The sequence below is a fragment of the Oreochromis aureus genome, linkage group 6, assembly GCF_013358895.1.
Source record: "Oreochromis aureus strain Israel breed Guangdong linkage group 6, ZZ_aureus, whole genome shotgun sequence".
Lineage (NCBI taxonomy): Eukaryota > Metazoa > Chordata > Actinopteri > Cichliformes > Cichlidae > Oreochromis > Oreochromis aureus.
In genome coordinates, this window is record NC_052947.1 from 754180 (window position 1) to 769097 (window position 14918).

At 38.3% G+C, this 14918-nt stretch overlaps 1 protein-coding gene across 3 annotated transcripts in view; it reads left to right on the forward strand.

Moving 5' to 3' along the window:
- Window positions 1-13381, forward strand: part of tpcn3 (two pore segment channel 3) — a 28987-nt gene extending 15606 nt beyond the window's left edge. For 2 of the 3 annotated variants that reach the window (XM_039613740.1, XM_039613741.1), the window contains 9 exons: window positions 384-413; window positions 5257-5321; window positions 6067-6154; window positions 6321-6390; window positions 6907-7126; window positions 7374-7464; window positions 8322-8435; window positions 12693-12808; window positions 13026-13381. In XM_039613740.1, coding sequence (XP_039469674.1) covers window positions 384-413; window positions 5257-5321; window positions 6067-6154; window positions 6321-6390; window positions 6907-7126; window positions 7374-7464; window positions 8322-8435; window positions 12693-12808; window positions 13026-13159 — 928 coding nt within the window. In that variant the 3' untranslated portion in view covers window positions 13160-13381. The remainder of the gene's footprint in view (window positions 1-383; window positions 414-5256; window positions 5322-6066; window positions 6155-6320; window positions 6391-6906; window positions 7127-7373; window positions 7465-8321; window positions 8436-12692; window positions 12809-13025) is intronic. The other variant, XM_031751700.2, reaches the window with a different exon arrangement.
- The last annotated feature ends 1537 nt before the right edge of the window (window positions 13382-14918 follow it).

Sequence of the window (14918 nt, forward strand, 5' to 3'; positions counted from 1 at the left end):
GAATCCCCAGTACTGATTTATCTACAGACAGCTTATGGTACATTTTAACAGGTGTTCATGTGGAATCAGAGATACACAGCACCATCTATTCATGGGTGCGATCAAGCTTTTTCAATGAGGCAGATGGTTTAAAAAAAAAAAAAAAAATCCACTGTGCAGACCAAAACCAACAGTGTAATCCAAGTCTGTGTGCTTAATACACAAAAATCTTACGTTGATATTTATAAATTAACATGTACTGTATTTGTGTGTTATGTCAAATATTTAATTTCTTAAAATATGTGTAGAGTATTTGTAAGTATTTATTAATATAAGAAGTAATGGAAGTATTTAAATGAATCAAATCTAAGATCAACAAGTTGTGTTGCATGCATTTCACACAGCTTATCTACATCCCAGATTATAAGTACGAGGTATGTGACATGTTTTAATATTTCTTTTACATTATCAGCCGCTTCTTTTACCTTCATACGCCTTCAAGTGCTTCGACCAAGTCACTGATGCTCGGCGGGTTGTTTATCTACTCTTTTAAGCTTTGGGAAGTGAACTTTTCCTAATGATGGAGCTTAGTTTAATGTCAAAAGTAAAAACAAAATATGTTGACGAACATAGGATAAAGGATAAAACAAAACAAGTGCTCAATAATGAGAAATATAATAATAAAACAAAAAATAATAATATATAACAAAAACCAGCAACTGGCTTACTTGGATCATGCAAGTTATATAAAGCTTAAAGTTCAGTAGAAATTCAAAGACAAAGACAACTTATCAAATGATGACCCTGGGCAATCTGATTGTGCTCACACTGTCCTTTACACACTATTCAAACACAAAGTTCAACAATTTAAGAACAAGAAGCATTGGGCAGACTGAAAAGTCTTTGTACACCAGGGACATTTCTATATTGAATATTGAAAATCACCATCAGTGAACTGAATCCACAAATGCGCACACATTTGTATACCTTTTCTGAACTTCAAATAAAGTTCAGTTTGGTTTCAGACAAACGCTGTCCATAGTAATATAATCAGAAAGAGTGAAAATGTGTTTTTTAATGTAATTGATGAAACTAAAGCAGGCAGATCCACTCACAACTAAACTGAAAAGAAAAGCTCAAAACAAAACATGGTAAAATGGTACAATGTACAAAAAATGTTTTTAAAAATACAATTTTAATGTTCTATTTAAAAAAAAAAAAACAAACAAAAAAAACCCCCAACTTTTTTCAGTTAAATTTAGTTTATATTACAGTGAGGAACATAAGTATTTGAACACTGCAATTTTGCAAGTTCTCCCACTTAGAAATCATGGAGGGGTCTGAAATTCACATTGTAGCTGCATTCCCACTGTGAGAGACAGCATTTAAAAAACAATTCAGGAAATCACATTGTATGATTTTTTTTTTTTTTTTTTTTTTTTTTTTTTTTTTTTGCGTAGCACTTTGATCTGAAGACCTGAGAAAATCAGTGTTAATATTTGGTACAGAAGCCTTTGTTTGCAGTTACAGAGGTCAAATGTTTCCTGTGGTTCTTGACCAGGTTTGAACAGGGATTTTGGCCCACTCCTCCACACAGATCTCCTCTAGATCTGTCAGGTTTCGGGGCTGTCACTGAGTGAGCAACAAAGAGTTTCAACTCCCTCCAAAGATTTTCTATAGGATTTAGGTCTGGAGACTGGCTAGGCCACTCCAGAACCTTGATATGCTTCTTACAGAGCCACTCCTTGGTTATCCTGACTGTGTGCTTCGGGTCATTGTCTTGTTGGAAGACCCAGCCATGACCCCTCTTCAATGCTCTGACTGAGGGAAGGAGGTTGTTGCTCAAAATCCCACAATACATGGCCCCATTCATCCTCTCCTTAATACAGTGCAGTCGTCCTGTCCCCTTCGCAGAAAAGCATCCCCAAAGCATGATGTTTCCACCCCCATGCTTCACAGTAGGGATGGTGTCCTTAGTGTTCATCCTTCTTTTTCCTCCAAAGACAGCGAGTGAAGTTGTGACCAAAAAGTTATTTTTTTTGGTCATCTGACCATATGACATTCTCCCATACCTCCTCTGGATCATCCAGATGGTCATTGGCAAGCTTCAGGCGGGCCTGGACATGTGATGACTTGAGCAGGGGAACCTTCCATGCAATGCATGATTTGAGACCATGACGGTGTAGTGTTCTATCGACAGTGAGCTTTGAAACTGTGGTCCCAGCTCTCTCCATGTCCACAATTTTGTCTCTGGTGTCTTTTGACAGCTCTTTGGTCTTCCCAATGGTAGTAGTTGAAGTCTGACTGACTGTGGGGTGGACAGGTGTCTTTAAAGACCTCAGACAGGTGCGACTAATTCCGATTAATAAGTGGAGGTGGACTTTTTAAAGGCATAGCAACAGATCTTTGAGAGCCAGAATTCTTGCTGATTGCCAGGTGTTCAAATACTTATGTGCAGCAGTGCAATACAAATAAATTCTTTAAATATCATACAATGTGAATTCCTGAATAGAAACAAAACATTAAAGGAATGCACCTATAATGTGAATTTCAAACCATGAAATGGTTTCTAAGTGGGAGAACTTGCAAAATCACAGGGTGTTCAAATACTTATGTTCCTCATGGTATTTGCCAGTTAATTGCCTGATTTTCTTGACTTTTTGCACTTAGTGGCCACTTTATTGGGTATTATATTATTCTGTGAAAACTCTGAACCTTTTGGTTCTTATGGTCTTTATTTCCTGCGATGCAATTTTTGTTCCCTGCATGCAACAAAGCATCTTTGGCCCCAAGTTACTATAGCCTGTGTCTGTGTGTGTGTGGAGAATGACAATAGTTTTTTCTTTAGCTCCATCTTGGTGCACCTAATAAAGTTGCCACTGGGTTTTTAAGCTCTGAGCCTTCTGAAGGTTTCTTGCTGCAGCTTTTGAAACACTTTTTGTCTTCATTGTTTGTTATGCTATTATTTCTTTAATACAGTTGTGTTCCATTTGCTAGTGAGCAGTGTAGCAGCAATAACTTCAGTCAAAAAAATATTCAGCATTGTGTTTGTATATTTTCTGGATGAATTACTAGAACTGGACCCACTCCATGAATGAAAGCTGCTTGTTAGGCACAAATGGTTTCATGTTCTGTTTGCTTCCACACTCTGCAGCCCCCCGCATGTGTTTGTTAGTTTTAATGTTCCTTAAATTTGAAATACTTGGATAAAAATACAAAAGATAAAATCTTTTGATTCTTTTACAACATGAAGATTTTCTCACACTTAACTGATGCTGAAAAAGAGGTCGTTTTATTTACATTCATGGTATATTTGTCTTTTTTGACATGTTGGTGGTGTCCAGTGTTGGGACTAACGCGTTATTAAGTAACGCGTTACAGTAAGTACGTTATTATTGTGGTAACGAGTACGGTAACTAGTTATTATGCCAAAACCAGGAACGCGTTACTCGTTACTGGGATTTAGATAGGCTCGTTACTCGTTACTTCGTGTGGTGGCTATCGCGGAGCTTCCACAGATTCAGTAACATTAGCAAGTGGTGGAGGCCAGCAGGTGGATGAAGGAAAAGGGAGGCAAGAGGAGAGACCCGAAGCGGCCGCCGGTCCGCATGTCAGGTGAACTGAACTTCAGGTAAGAAGTTATGACCTGCAGTCTATCTGAGTCAGATATAAACCAAGTTTAGGTGGAGTTTATTTTCAGTATGCTGACATTTTCGTACTGCGTGCTAGCTAGCATGACGGAGTTTCTATACAGATGGGTGGGTGCTATGTTACTGATGTTGAACTTTATTTTGTTCATAGGTTAATTATTAGAGTTGCCAACCGTCCCGTAAAAACAGAATCGTCTGGTATTCAGAGAAAATATTACGTTTTCGTACTGAGGTGAAAAGGAACACAGTTTGTCCGGACTTCAGCTACAATGAAAAAGACACAAAGCTGAAGCTGCACAGCTGCCTCTTCTTCTCTCATTCTCTCCCCTCCTCTCCCGTTTCTACTTCAATCACGAAACTGATCAATGATCAGCTGATCGGCTTTTCTCTCTTGTTTATTTATCGCCCACTTTGCGCCAGAAAGAGGAAACCAGCGGATGTCGCGTTAAACAACAGCAGCACGTTTAAGCTTGATCAGCTGTTGTTAGAATTTATTTAATATTAATTTCTAGTATCAGCTGATGTTTGCTGGAGCCACAGCTGTAAAGCTGCTGGTCATGATATCGGTTTGGTTATCTGGTGAGAGGGAAACATGCAGATGAAACCAGGAGATGTCCTTACTGAATCATCAGAGCTGAACAGGTGATGGAGAAACAGGTTTACCTTTTAGGTGACATGAATGAGTTGAAGGGAAGTTATGAGCTGTTTCTGAGAAACAAATAACACCAGGATCCTTTTCTACGTAGCTGACAGCTGGTAACTGTGCAGGGGCGGATCTAGCAAAGTGTTGCCAGGGGGCCAGGTAGGGCATTAACAGGGAAAGGGGGGGGACAAGGAAATACTTTTCTTTCTTATTCTCATTTAAAATGTCTCGCTTTTAAAAAAATAATTATCTGAGTCTTACAACAAACAATTGATAGATTGATACATATATACCATCAGAACAGTGTTTCATCACTGTCACAACAGTGTTTATTTTCATTCAAAGGCTTTATGATTTTTCCTATAATGGCGGGCCGGTCTCTAGTCAAAATGCCCGGGACGATTTTTTTTGTCCCAGTCCAGCTCTGTATGCAGCTCATCTGCAGTCTGGTGTTACCTACATCTTCCTATTCAGAAGGCAGAATTTCCAAGTTCTGAGTACAATCAAAAGCACCACGACTGCAGTTTTTGTGTTGGATGTAAAAAGCAGGCTAGAATCATGGCGGCGGTCAACGACGGTCCAGGCGCGGATTTCTCTCGTGAAATGTGCACATTATTTTCTCCTTTCTGTTGGTAGGTGGCACAGTGCACTTGTGGCAAGTAAGCAAGCTAGAAGACTGGCAATCTTGCTGGGTATCCAGTTACGGAAGCAACACATTAACAAGAGAATTCTGAGTAAAACCAAAGTTATTTTCCTAGTAACTAGTTACTTTGAAAGTAACGAGTAACTTGAAGTAACTGAGTTACTTTTTTAGAGAAGTAACTAGTAATGTAACTAAGTTACTAATTTAAAGTAACTTACCCAACACTGGTGGTGTCAGACTGAAGCCATAAGAAAAAAGGGTTTTGTTTTCAGCATCATTGTTCACAGCATGTCTGCCTAAATTAAAGTTTTAATTTTCTTATTTCTGTTTTCTGTCTTCAGGTTTGACACAATCATTGTCATCTCTGCTCTTATTGCCACCATCATAAACTCTGTGATGAAGTCATGTAAGAGTTTCTAATTAATGTTAAGCTTTGTTCCAACTGGGTCAAAGTCAAGGTCAAGCTTAACCCTTGCCAAATTTACATCTGGCTGGCACATCACGTTTTGTTTGCATTAAACAAACAAACACAATCTGTTTCATCACTTTGAATGTACACACCAGCATGGAGTTGGGGAACAGAGGCAGAAAATCACTCAACTGAACATGCAACTACAACAATAACAAATTACACGGTGGTGTAGCTATAAAGTGTAATGTAGTCACATACATATATTCTTCTTGTTGTTTTTTATTATTATTATTACCCCCCCACACACACACACACACACACACACACACAACTACATTAATTGTGCAGTACAATTTCAACCAATAAACCAAACAAACAAACAAAAAATGCTGACTAACTAATATGATACAAATGAAAACTTGAATATGCAAATTTACAAGTTTGGTTTTTTTTAACAGTGTGAAAATTGAGTTATAAAATACTAAAGTATAAATGCTTAATTTCCCCCGAAAATGATTTAATGATTTAGCCTTTAAAGCTCCTGCTGTTCTGAACTGTTGGTAGTACAAGTCAACAAAACTTAATTACTCACAGTTTAGATACATCTTTGAATGTTTACTGATGTTGACTTTGAGTGTTCATGTCCCAGTCAATCACAATAATTATTTTTAAACACAGGATGATACAAGCTATTGGTCTTTGTTAATTCATTAATTTGTTAATTCCGTTCCCATTGTAGCGAGTCATTTCTCCAGCCGGCAAATCCTGGACATTGTTTTCATCCTACGAGTCCTCAGACTGATACGGGTGGTGGACAGCATCAAAAGGTTTAACTACATTTCTTTACTTATTCAGTTATTTATACTTGTATAAAAATCATCTGTATTTGTGGTGATCCTGCAGTAATCCTTAGACGCATCAAATGAAAAACAGATGTCACAGTAGGAAGGCATGAGCATGCTTTACTAACAGTGAGGTCTATTTTCTTGCTAGGTTTCGTATTATTATCAACACCCTGATCAGGATTGGACCAGCAATTCTCACATTTGGACAGCTCATCATTGTGAGTTTGTGACAGCAGGCTGGTTTGTCATAGTAACATTTGTTAACAGACACTAAAACAAAGCACAGATGAAGTTAGCCGCCCTAATGATGGTTCTGTCTTAAAAGATCCATCACCATTATGAGGGCAACCTTCAGTAGAGACTTCACTCTAAAACAAGGGTGGGCAACTCCAGGCCTCAAGGTGGTGTCCTGCAGGTTTTAGATATCACCCTGGGTCAACACACCTGAATCAAATGATTAGTTTATTACCAGGCTTCTGGAGAACTACAAGACATTTTGAGGAGACAATTTAGCCCTTTGAATCAGCTGTTTTGGATCAAGGACACATCTAAAACCTGCAGGAGACTGACCCTCGAGGCCTGGAGTTGCCTACCTCTGCTCTAAAACATGGTGAGGACCAGCCAACCTACAAACGCAGCAATACGCAGAGCCTCAACCTGCTGAGGGGTCTGAAAACTGAAGCTGACATTCTGTTTGTAAAGATGGTTCTGTCCATTGTGGTGTTCCTCCACAGGTGGTGTACTACATTTTTGCCATGGTGGGGATGGAGCTCTTCAAAGGGAAGGTGACTTTTTATGAACAGAGCTCCACCAATCTAGCGAAGGCATATTGTGGTAATCCTCTGCTGAATGGAACAGACTTTGCAAAGCTCAACTATTGCAAGAATAACTTCAACAATGTGGTCTCCTCCTTCATTCTGCTGGTTGAGCTTACCGTTGTCAACCAATGGCATGATATCCTTTAGCTGAATGTCTCATAAAAAGAAAGCATTTACTGTGTTTAATCTCTCGTTTTCAGTTACCAGCAGCAATTTGAATTTTTAAGACATCTTCAAAATGAGAAAAACTCCCCCCTTCTTTTTCAGTGACTTTCATTCTACTGCAAATAAAATCCTTTGCCACATTTATGAAACGTTTGAGAATAATTGCTTTGGCCAGGTTTGATTCCTGTTTGTGTTATCATTTCTTAACACGACTCCACTTCTCAGCAGCGGCTTTGCCACCGTTACCCACATTTCGGCCAGGATCTTTTTCGTCCTCTTCCACATCATAGTTGTCATCGTCATTCTCAAGTAAGGCTAATGGTGTCGTACTATCACTGGTGTGGTGTCGGCCACAAAACAAGTCCTGCTGTTCCCATAATCTAAAGGAATATGTATAGCTATTTATATTTACATCTGACACATTTTAACCACTAGATGCTTAAAGGTGTGTTATACTGGGTAGTTTATCATAGAACTCTATAAAAATGGAGTTTCCCCCTCGAACAGAGTCCGAGAAGTAGGCAGCTCACTGATTCACAGTTCAAAAATATTATTTACCTGTTGCAGTCCCTCAGATATCCATTTTAGCTCCTTTCTCTATAAGTGAAAAGCTCCATTTAAACCACCTTTTTATCCTCCTGTCCACCTTTAAACCTCGCCTTTTATCTTGTGTTGATAACCCAGCCTACTCTGACACATTTATTTAAACTGTGGCCATGTTTATTAATAGTGGCCACTATTGTAGCAGTGTCAGTGCCATAAAGTAAGGAAAAGGTTTAGCAAAACACTATTTCATTTATGTTGAAATTCCCCAAAGTAGAATATGATCAGGGTAAAGGCTTACAGGATTAATGTATCAATGTGAGGGTTTTCAAAGTGGGATGTGTGTATCATATATAATACACAAGGTTTTTTGTGTGACTTTTACTTGTACTTTACAAGCATGATAGAAGAAAAAGCTTGTGATATTTTAAAAAATCACAAATAAGAATCCTAAAATGTTCTTAGATATCATGGAAATATAAATGGTCCCGGTTCTGCCTCAGAATCATGATGTCTTCAATGTCAAACTGATCAAGTGATAAAGTGGTTGTTCTGAGTACATGCAGTTATACAATTTGGACAGGAACTGCTAAATGTTGCATGTGATTGCTCTTGTCTTTCAGTATCTTTGTGGCATTTGTCCTTGAGGCGTTCTTTGTGGAGTACTCTGTGGATAAAAGCGACTTGCAGACATCTTTGGAGAGGAAGATTGAAGAACTGGAGCTTGCTGTGGCACAGTATGTTACCTTGCAGAGAGTGGTGTCTGGTGGACCTATTGAGTGGGTGGGCTAACAAACACATTATATAATTCACCACCCCAAAAACCACATCCCTGATAGGACGTTACAGCACCACCTTGTTATAGTAACACTTGAAACAGATTTACAAATTGGGGCAAAATAGCATTGATGGGTGTGATTTTTTTTTTTTTTTTTTTTTTTTTTTTTTTTTTTGCCACACAGTCCATTTCAATATAACGCGTCCAATATGTGAAGAGCCAAGCAAATTAGAGCAAGGTCACAAACTAAGAGATGATAGTCAGCTGTGACCAAACAAGGTGGAACCTTCAAACACACACCGGCTGGACTGGAGATCCAATCACATGACTAACATCTAACCACCCAGTGTCCAGCCACACCTCATCATCCTCTCTAGCTGTCTGACTTTTCTACATACATCATCTAACACAGGGTTTAAACTTTAAACTTCAAAATATCCTCACAGCATTTTCTTCTTTTGTGTGTTATTGCTAACATACTATATTCCATCACATGCAAACATTCAATCACACACAGATATAATTCACTTTGTTTCATTCAACTGATGTAATTCTACATCAGTTAAATTTGTCTGTAGCACATTTTAGCACATTCATTTTAACATAATCCCCTTTTAATTCAAATACAGATGAATACTTTCTTTTACTTTTTCACTTTGAAACTGTTTTGTCAATCACAATTTATTCAATACAACATTTTTTTTATTGAATCATAAATTATATAAGTCAGATATTCTCTGAGATCAGCGGCTCCTGTGTGTCGTTCTCACTCACTCCCCCTCCCATCCTGCAGGACACCCACATACACACTCTCACACACCAAGGTCAAACTCTCAGTGTGAGGCTTGTCTTTAGAATCCTTATTATACTTTATAGTTTCTTATTTGTTATGTTGGTTAAACTTAAATGTATTTATTTTTAATATACCTGATTATATTCTGATCAGTATGAAGCGTAATTAACTACAAGTTTACACCATTACAGTACTTGATACCATTTCTCTCATTCAAAATCGAGTATAATGATGGGTTGGTGACACATTTCTTATCTTTTCACATTGCTGTAGACACTAATCTACCAAGGTCAAAGCTGGACCATGACTCCACACATAACTTTTTGACAGTCATTTTTACTCCTCAAACCACATTTAACATGCCAATCAGACTTGTACTTTGGTGATATATTTGATTAAGAATAATTGTGTTCAAAGAGAGAGAGAAAGAGAGAGCCAGATATTGTGTGGCAGAAACTTTCCTTAAACAGCTGGGAATCAACAAATGGGCTTTCTCAAAGCGAGCCTTTGACTGCTCCATCACTGTGTCACATTACTGTGCAGCTACTAAGTCCACAGCATCCTGCCCAAACTTGATTCTGTCAGGCAATTTGAACTGACCCATTGTTTCAAGGCTTGTCATTCCAAATGTTTTCAAAACACCGATTCAGTGTTTTGGACACACCTTCTCATTCAACTTTATTTTTTACTACTTTATACATCGTAGATACAAACTGAAGACATCAAATATATGAAGCAAGATATATGGAGTTATGTAGCAAAGAAGAAATTGATAAATAACTCTAAATATGTTTTATATTTTCTTCCTCAGAGTAGCCACCCTTTGCTTTTTTGACAGCGCTGCAGACCCTCGGCCTTCTCTCAATGAGCTTCATGATGTAGTCACCTGAAATGGTTTCACTTCGCAGGTGTGCCTGTCAGGGTTCATTGGTGGAATTTCTTGCCTTCTTAATGGAGTTGGGACCATCAGTTGTATTGTGCAGAAGTTAGGTTGGTACACAGCTCACAGCCCTATTTGACAACTGTTCGAATTCATATTATTGGCAAGAACCAATCAGCTAAGTAAAGAGGAGTGACAGTCCATCATTACTTTATGAACTAAAGATCAGTCAGTCTGGAAAATTGCTAAAACTTTGACTGTGTCCCCAAATGCAGTTGCAAAAACCATCAAGTGCTACGATGAAACTGGTTCACATGAGGACCGCCTGAAGAAAGGAAGATCAAGAGTCACCTCTGCTGCTGAGGATAAATTCATCACAAATCACAAGTTAACAGCACCTTGGATTACAGCCCAGACAAAAGCCACACAGAGTTCTAGTAGCAGACACATCTGTGTGAATCGGGCTTTTATGGTCAAATAGCTGCTAAGAAACCACGACTAAGGAAAAGCAAAAAGCAGGAGAGATTTGTTTGGGCCAATAAAACACAAGGAATGGACATTAAACCCGTGGAAATCTTTGCTTTGGTCCGATGAGTCCAAATTTGAGATCTTTGGTTCCACCTGCTGTGTCTTTGTTTGATGCAGCAAAGGTGAGCTGATGGTCTCTATATGCATGTTTCTCACTGTGAAGCACTGAGCAGGAGGTGTGATGGTGTGGGGGCACTTTTCTGGTGACACTGTTGGGGATTTATTCAAAATTGAATAAATCAACATCCTGCAGTGACATGCCATCCCATCCGGTTTGCGTTCATTTATTTTTCAACAGCACAATGACCCCAAACACACTTCCAGGCTGTCTGAGGGCTATTTGACCAAGAAATAAAGTGATGGAGTGCTGCACCAGATAGCCTGGCCTCCACAGTCACCTGATCTAAACCCAATTGAGATGTTTGGGATGAGATGGACCGCAGAGTGAAGGCAAAAGGGCCAATAGGTGCTCAGCATCTCTGGGAACTCCTTCAAGATACTTGGAAAACCATTTCAGGTGCCAACAGTGTGCAAAGTAGTAATCAAAGCAAAGGGTGGCTATTTTAAAGAATCTAAAATATAAAACATATTGAGTTATTTCACACTTTTTTGTTTACTACATAATTCCAAATGTGTTCATTTATAGTTTTGTAGATTCTCATTGAAGACATCAACAAAGAAAAACCATTAAATGAGAAGGTGTGTCCAAACTTTTGACTGGTAGTGTACCTGAGCACAATTGCACACTGGCTTAAACATACTATATCTGTTGTGTCATCAGCTCACACTCAAATGGTGTCTGCAATTTTTTCTTCAAGCAGCGGATTTTGACTAGTTTTAGAGGCGTACTTGACCTGTGTGCCTGAAAGATAATCAACTCACTGGCCATCCACAAAAGAGAACCGGTCAACCTAATGCCTTTTTTAAAAAAAAATTTTAAATTTTAAATCAGCTTGTTGTGTCATTATAGTGGTACGATGTCAACTGGACCCAACATTAATAGCACTACACCATTTCCAGTGTGACCTTTGCTACTTGCATGCTTCATAATTTTGTCTGATAATTTTTTTAAATCCACAATTTATTTTTGGTGTGGAAAAACACTGAATTCCTGCTTAGACTTGCTCTTAGCCAGTTGTTTTGTTGAAACCAAGTAGCACAAAATACAATTACAATTTTACTGTTGGTTCCTGGCTGTAGCTCAGGAGGTGATGGTTCGATGGCTCCCCCAGTCTGCATTCCAAATGTCCTTGGGCAAGATATTAACCCGAAGTTGCTCTCCGACGCGTCATGGAAGTATGAATGTGTGTGAATGGTAGTTAGTGAGCACTAGAAGACAACTTAGAAGACAGTGCTTGTGTGATTGGGTGAATGCGGCATGTTGTATAGAGCGCTTGAATACTCCGAGAGAGTAGAAAAGTACTAAATAAGAATCAGTCCATTTACATTATTTAAACATCATTTGGACAATGTGGCCCTTGTCTCTTAACTTCATTTTTTTTTTTCTCCAAAGAAATAAAAAGAAATGGACATGAAATGAAAATGAATTAAGTAAATGTTCAGCTTGGTTGATCATTGCCACCATAGTCATGTTGCCCTCTACGCTCTCCAAGTTCTGGGTTGAGCAAATTTAACTGAAATGGCAAATCAAAAAGGCTTGTAATGACACTTGCCACTCACTGCATTATGAAGATGAATGGAAGCTGATGTTGTTGTGCTTCACTGTTTAAAAAATCAAATACTTTAGCTTCTAGTGGGGTTTTTTTTTTTTTTTGACTATTTGGTGCTTTCTTCATAGCACCAAGCTTAAAAAATATTTCTCTCCATCTTCTCTTTCTGAGTCAAATCCAAATTAATCTTTAATTTTCAACCTCTGCTATGCACAATGTCTAATGGACTCTTGGCTTCATGGCTTCATGTTATGATTGTTTTGCACATCTTTCATGCTGTTTAATATCTCTGATTATCACGCTCACATTTCTGTCTGATCATCTGTATTTTTTTTTGTTAACCAGGGAGACAATGGAGGACAACTTGGTGAACGCCATGGAAACTATTGACAATGACTTGGGAGGCAGCCAGTCAGCAAAACCAAACTTACCGTCCCTGATGTTTAAAATAGCTTCAAAAAGTAAGTTGACAAGTGGAGAAAGACACAAGGTGATTTTTAAAAGATAAAAAAAAGGGAAGGAACACTTTTGGCTAACTTTTAATTTGAACATTTGCTCAATAGATTGTCATTAATTTTATGTCAGACATTCTTGTTCCCTTCAGGAAAAAATGTAAAAATCGGCAAAGTATTTGAGGAGAGACAATATTTATGTAAGTGTGTGTGTGTTTTGTGTCAGGATATCGAACAGTGGACGCCTTGTTACAGCGGATATTTGAGGCTGATCTGGACCCTGAAGATTTTGCTGAGAATGACGATCCTGAAACTCAGGGCAACGAGAATTTTGCAAATCCCTTATTCAGCCATGCATAGGCATTTGTAAACGTTTATGAATGGACACAAACTGTAGTCATTTTACACTTTCAGAAATGCTGAAATCTCATATTTATCCAGTGCAGTGTGTCAACAATATGATTGGGTGCTAATCAGTCTTTTCTAGTGTTAAATGTTCATATTTCTGTCCTTTATCTGTGTGTAAAAATGCAAGAAAACCAGAATTTTCACATAAAGAATTCTTGCACAGAAGCCTGAAAATGTTTTTAGACCTTTTTTTTTTAAGTCTTAATTGAAGCTATATGTTATATATGTATATTTTATATATTTTCAGTTTAAAAAAAAAAAAAGTCATTAGGCTTACATTATCAAGCATAATGCAAAGTATGTGTGACGAATCACACTTTTCTGTTTGCCAAATTGATGTACAACCCTGGGTTTTCAATTGCCAGGAGACTACTACTTGTCTGACTACATTGTGAAAAGTGTAAAGATGGAGGGGAGATAATTTATTTTTTGTTATTGTTGTCTGGGGGTTTTTTTTTGGGGGGGGGGGAGTCGGTCTCGGCCCCGGCCCCGTAGTTTCAGTGAAAGGAGCTCTTAATGGTTCAGCACACCAAAACATTTTACAAAATTTCCTACTCGCCACTTTGTGGATGGGAATAGGGGGATGGTTCCTTCCTGTTTCAACATGACTGTGCACCAGTGCAAAGGTCAAGGTCCATGGAGACATGGCTGAGTGAAGCTGGTGTGGAAGAACTTGACTGACCCGCACAGCTTTCTGACCTCAACCAAAAGAACACCTTTGGCATGATTACAGTGGAGACTTTGAGCCAGGCCTTCTCGTCCAACATCAGTGTCTGACCTCACAAAGGTACTTTTGGAAGAATGGCCAAAAATTCCCATAAACACACTCCCAAACCTTATGGGAAGCCTTCCCCCAAGCTGCAAAGGATTGGAAAACATCATATTAAAACCTATGGATAAAGAGTAGGATGTCACTCAAGATTATATGTGTGTGAAAACAGACAACAGATACTTTTGGCAATATATAAAATCACCATATGAGGCCTCTGTTAATCCCTGGAATGTACTGGAAAATATGTTGCTGTGCCTTGAAAAGTAGAAAGAATGACTTCATCATCATTCTTTCTTACTGTAATATGTTCTTATGTGTATATGTACTCTGACCTACCCATATAAACATTTTATGAATAGTCACACACAAAAAAAAGATTTATTATAAATCCCAATTCTTTGGATTTTTTTTTTTTTTGTGTGTGTGTGTGTGTGTGTGTGTGTCTATATATATAGAGAGAGAGATATATATTCATCATCCCCCTGCCAATGTAAAGTCATGTGTCACGTTGAACTTATGTCGCCCAAACGTAACTTAACGTTAACAAAGTTTATAACCACCACAGAATACATGTATTCACCAGTGCAGAATGAGGAATTTGAAAAAGTGCTGCCGGCAAGGCTAATTAATAAGAACCATAGTTAATGTCAACCAGAACTATTTTATCTTATATGGCTGATATCTTTCTTAGACTCTCATCTCACCATAATGAAGAATGCATCAGGAGCTTTCCATAGGAGGCGGGTAGGTTGGTGACTGCTGCCAGAAATGGAGTACAATAAAACATTTAATCACTGCTAAATTATAAAAACAGGATGTTCAGATTAGTTTGCTAGCTTCAGTGTTGCCAGTTTAAAAGAGCCTCAGCATGCCCAGCATACAACACATGCTACCTAATGTAGAATTCCTTATTGCTGCAAAAAAAAAAAGGAAAGAGTC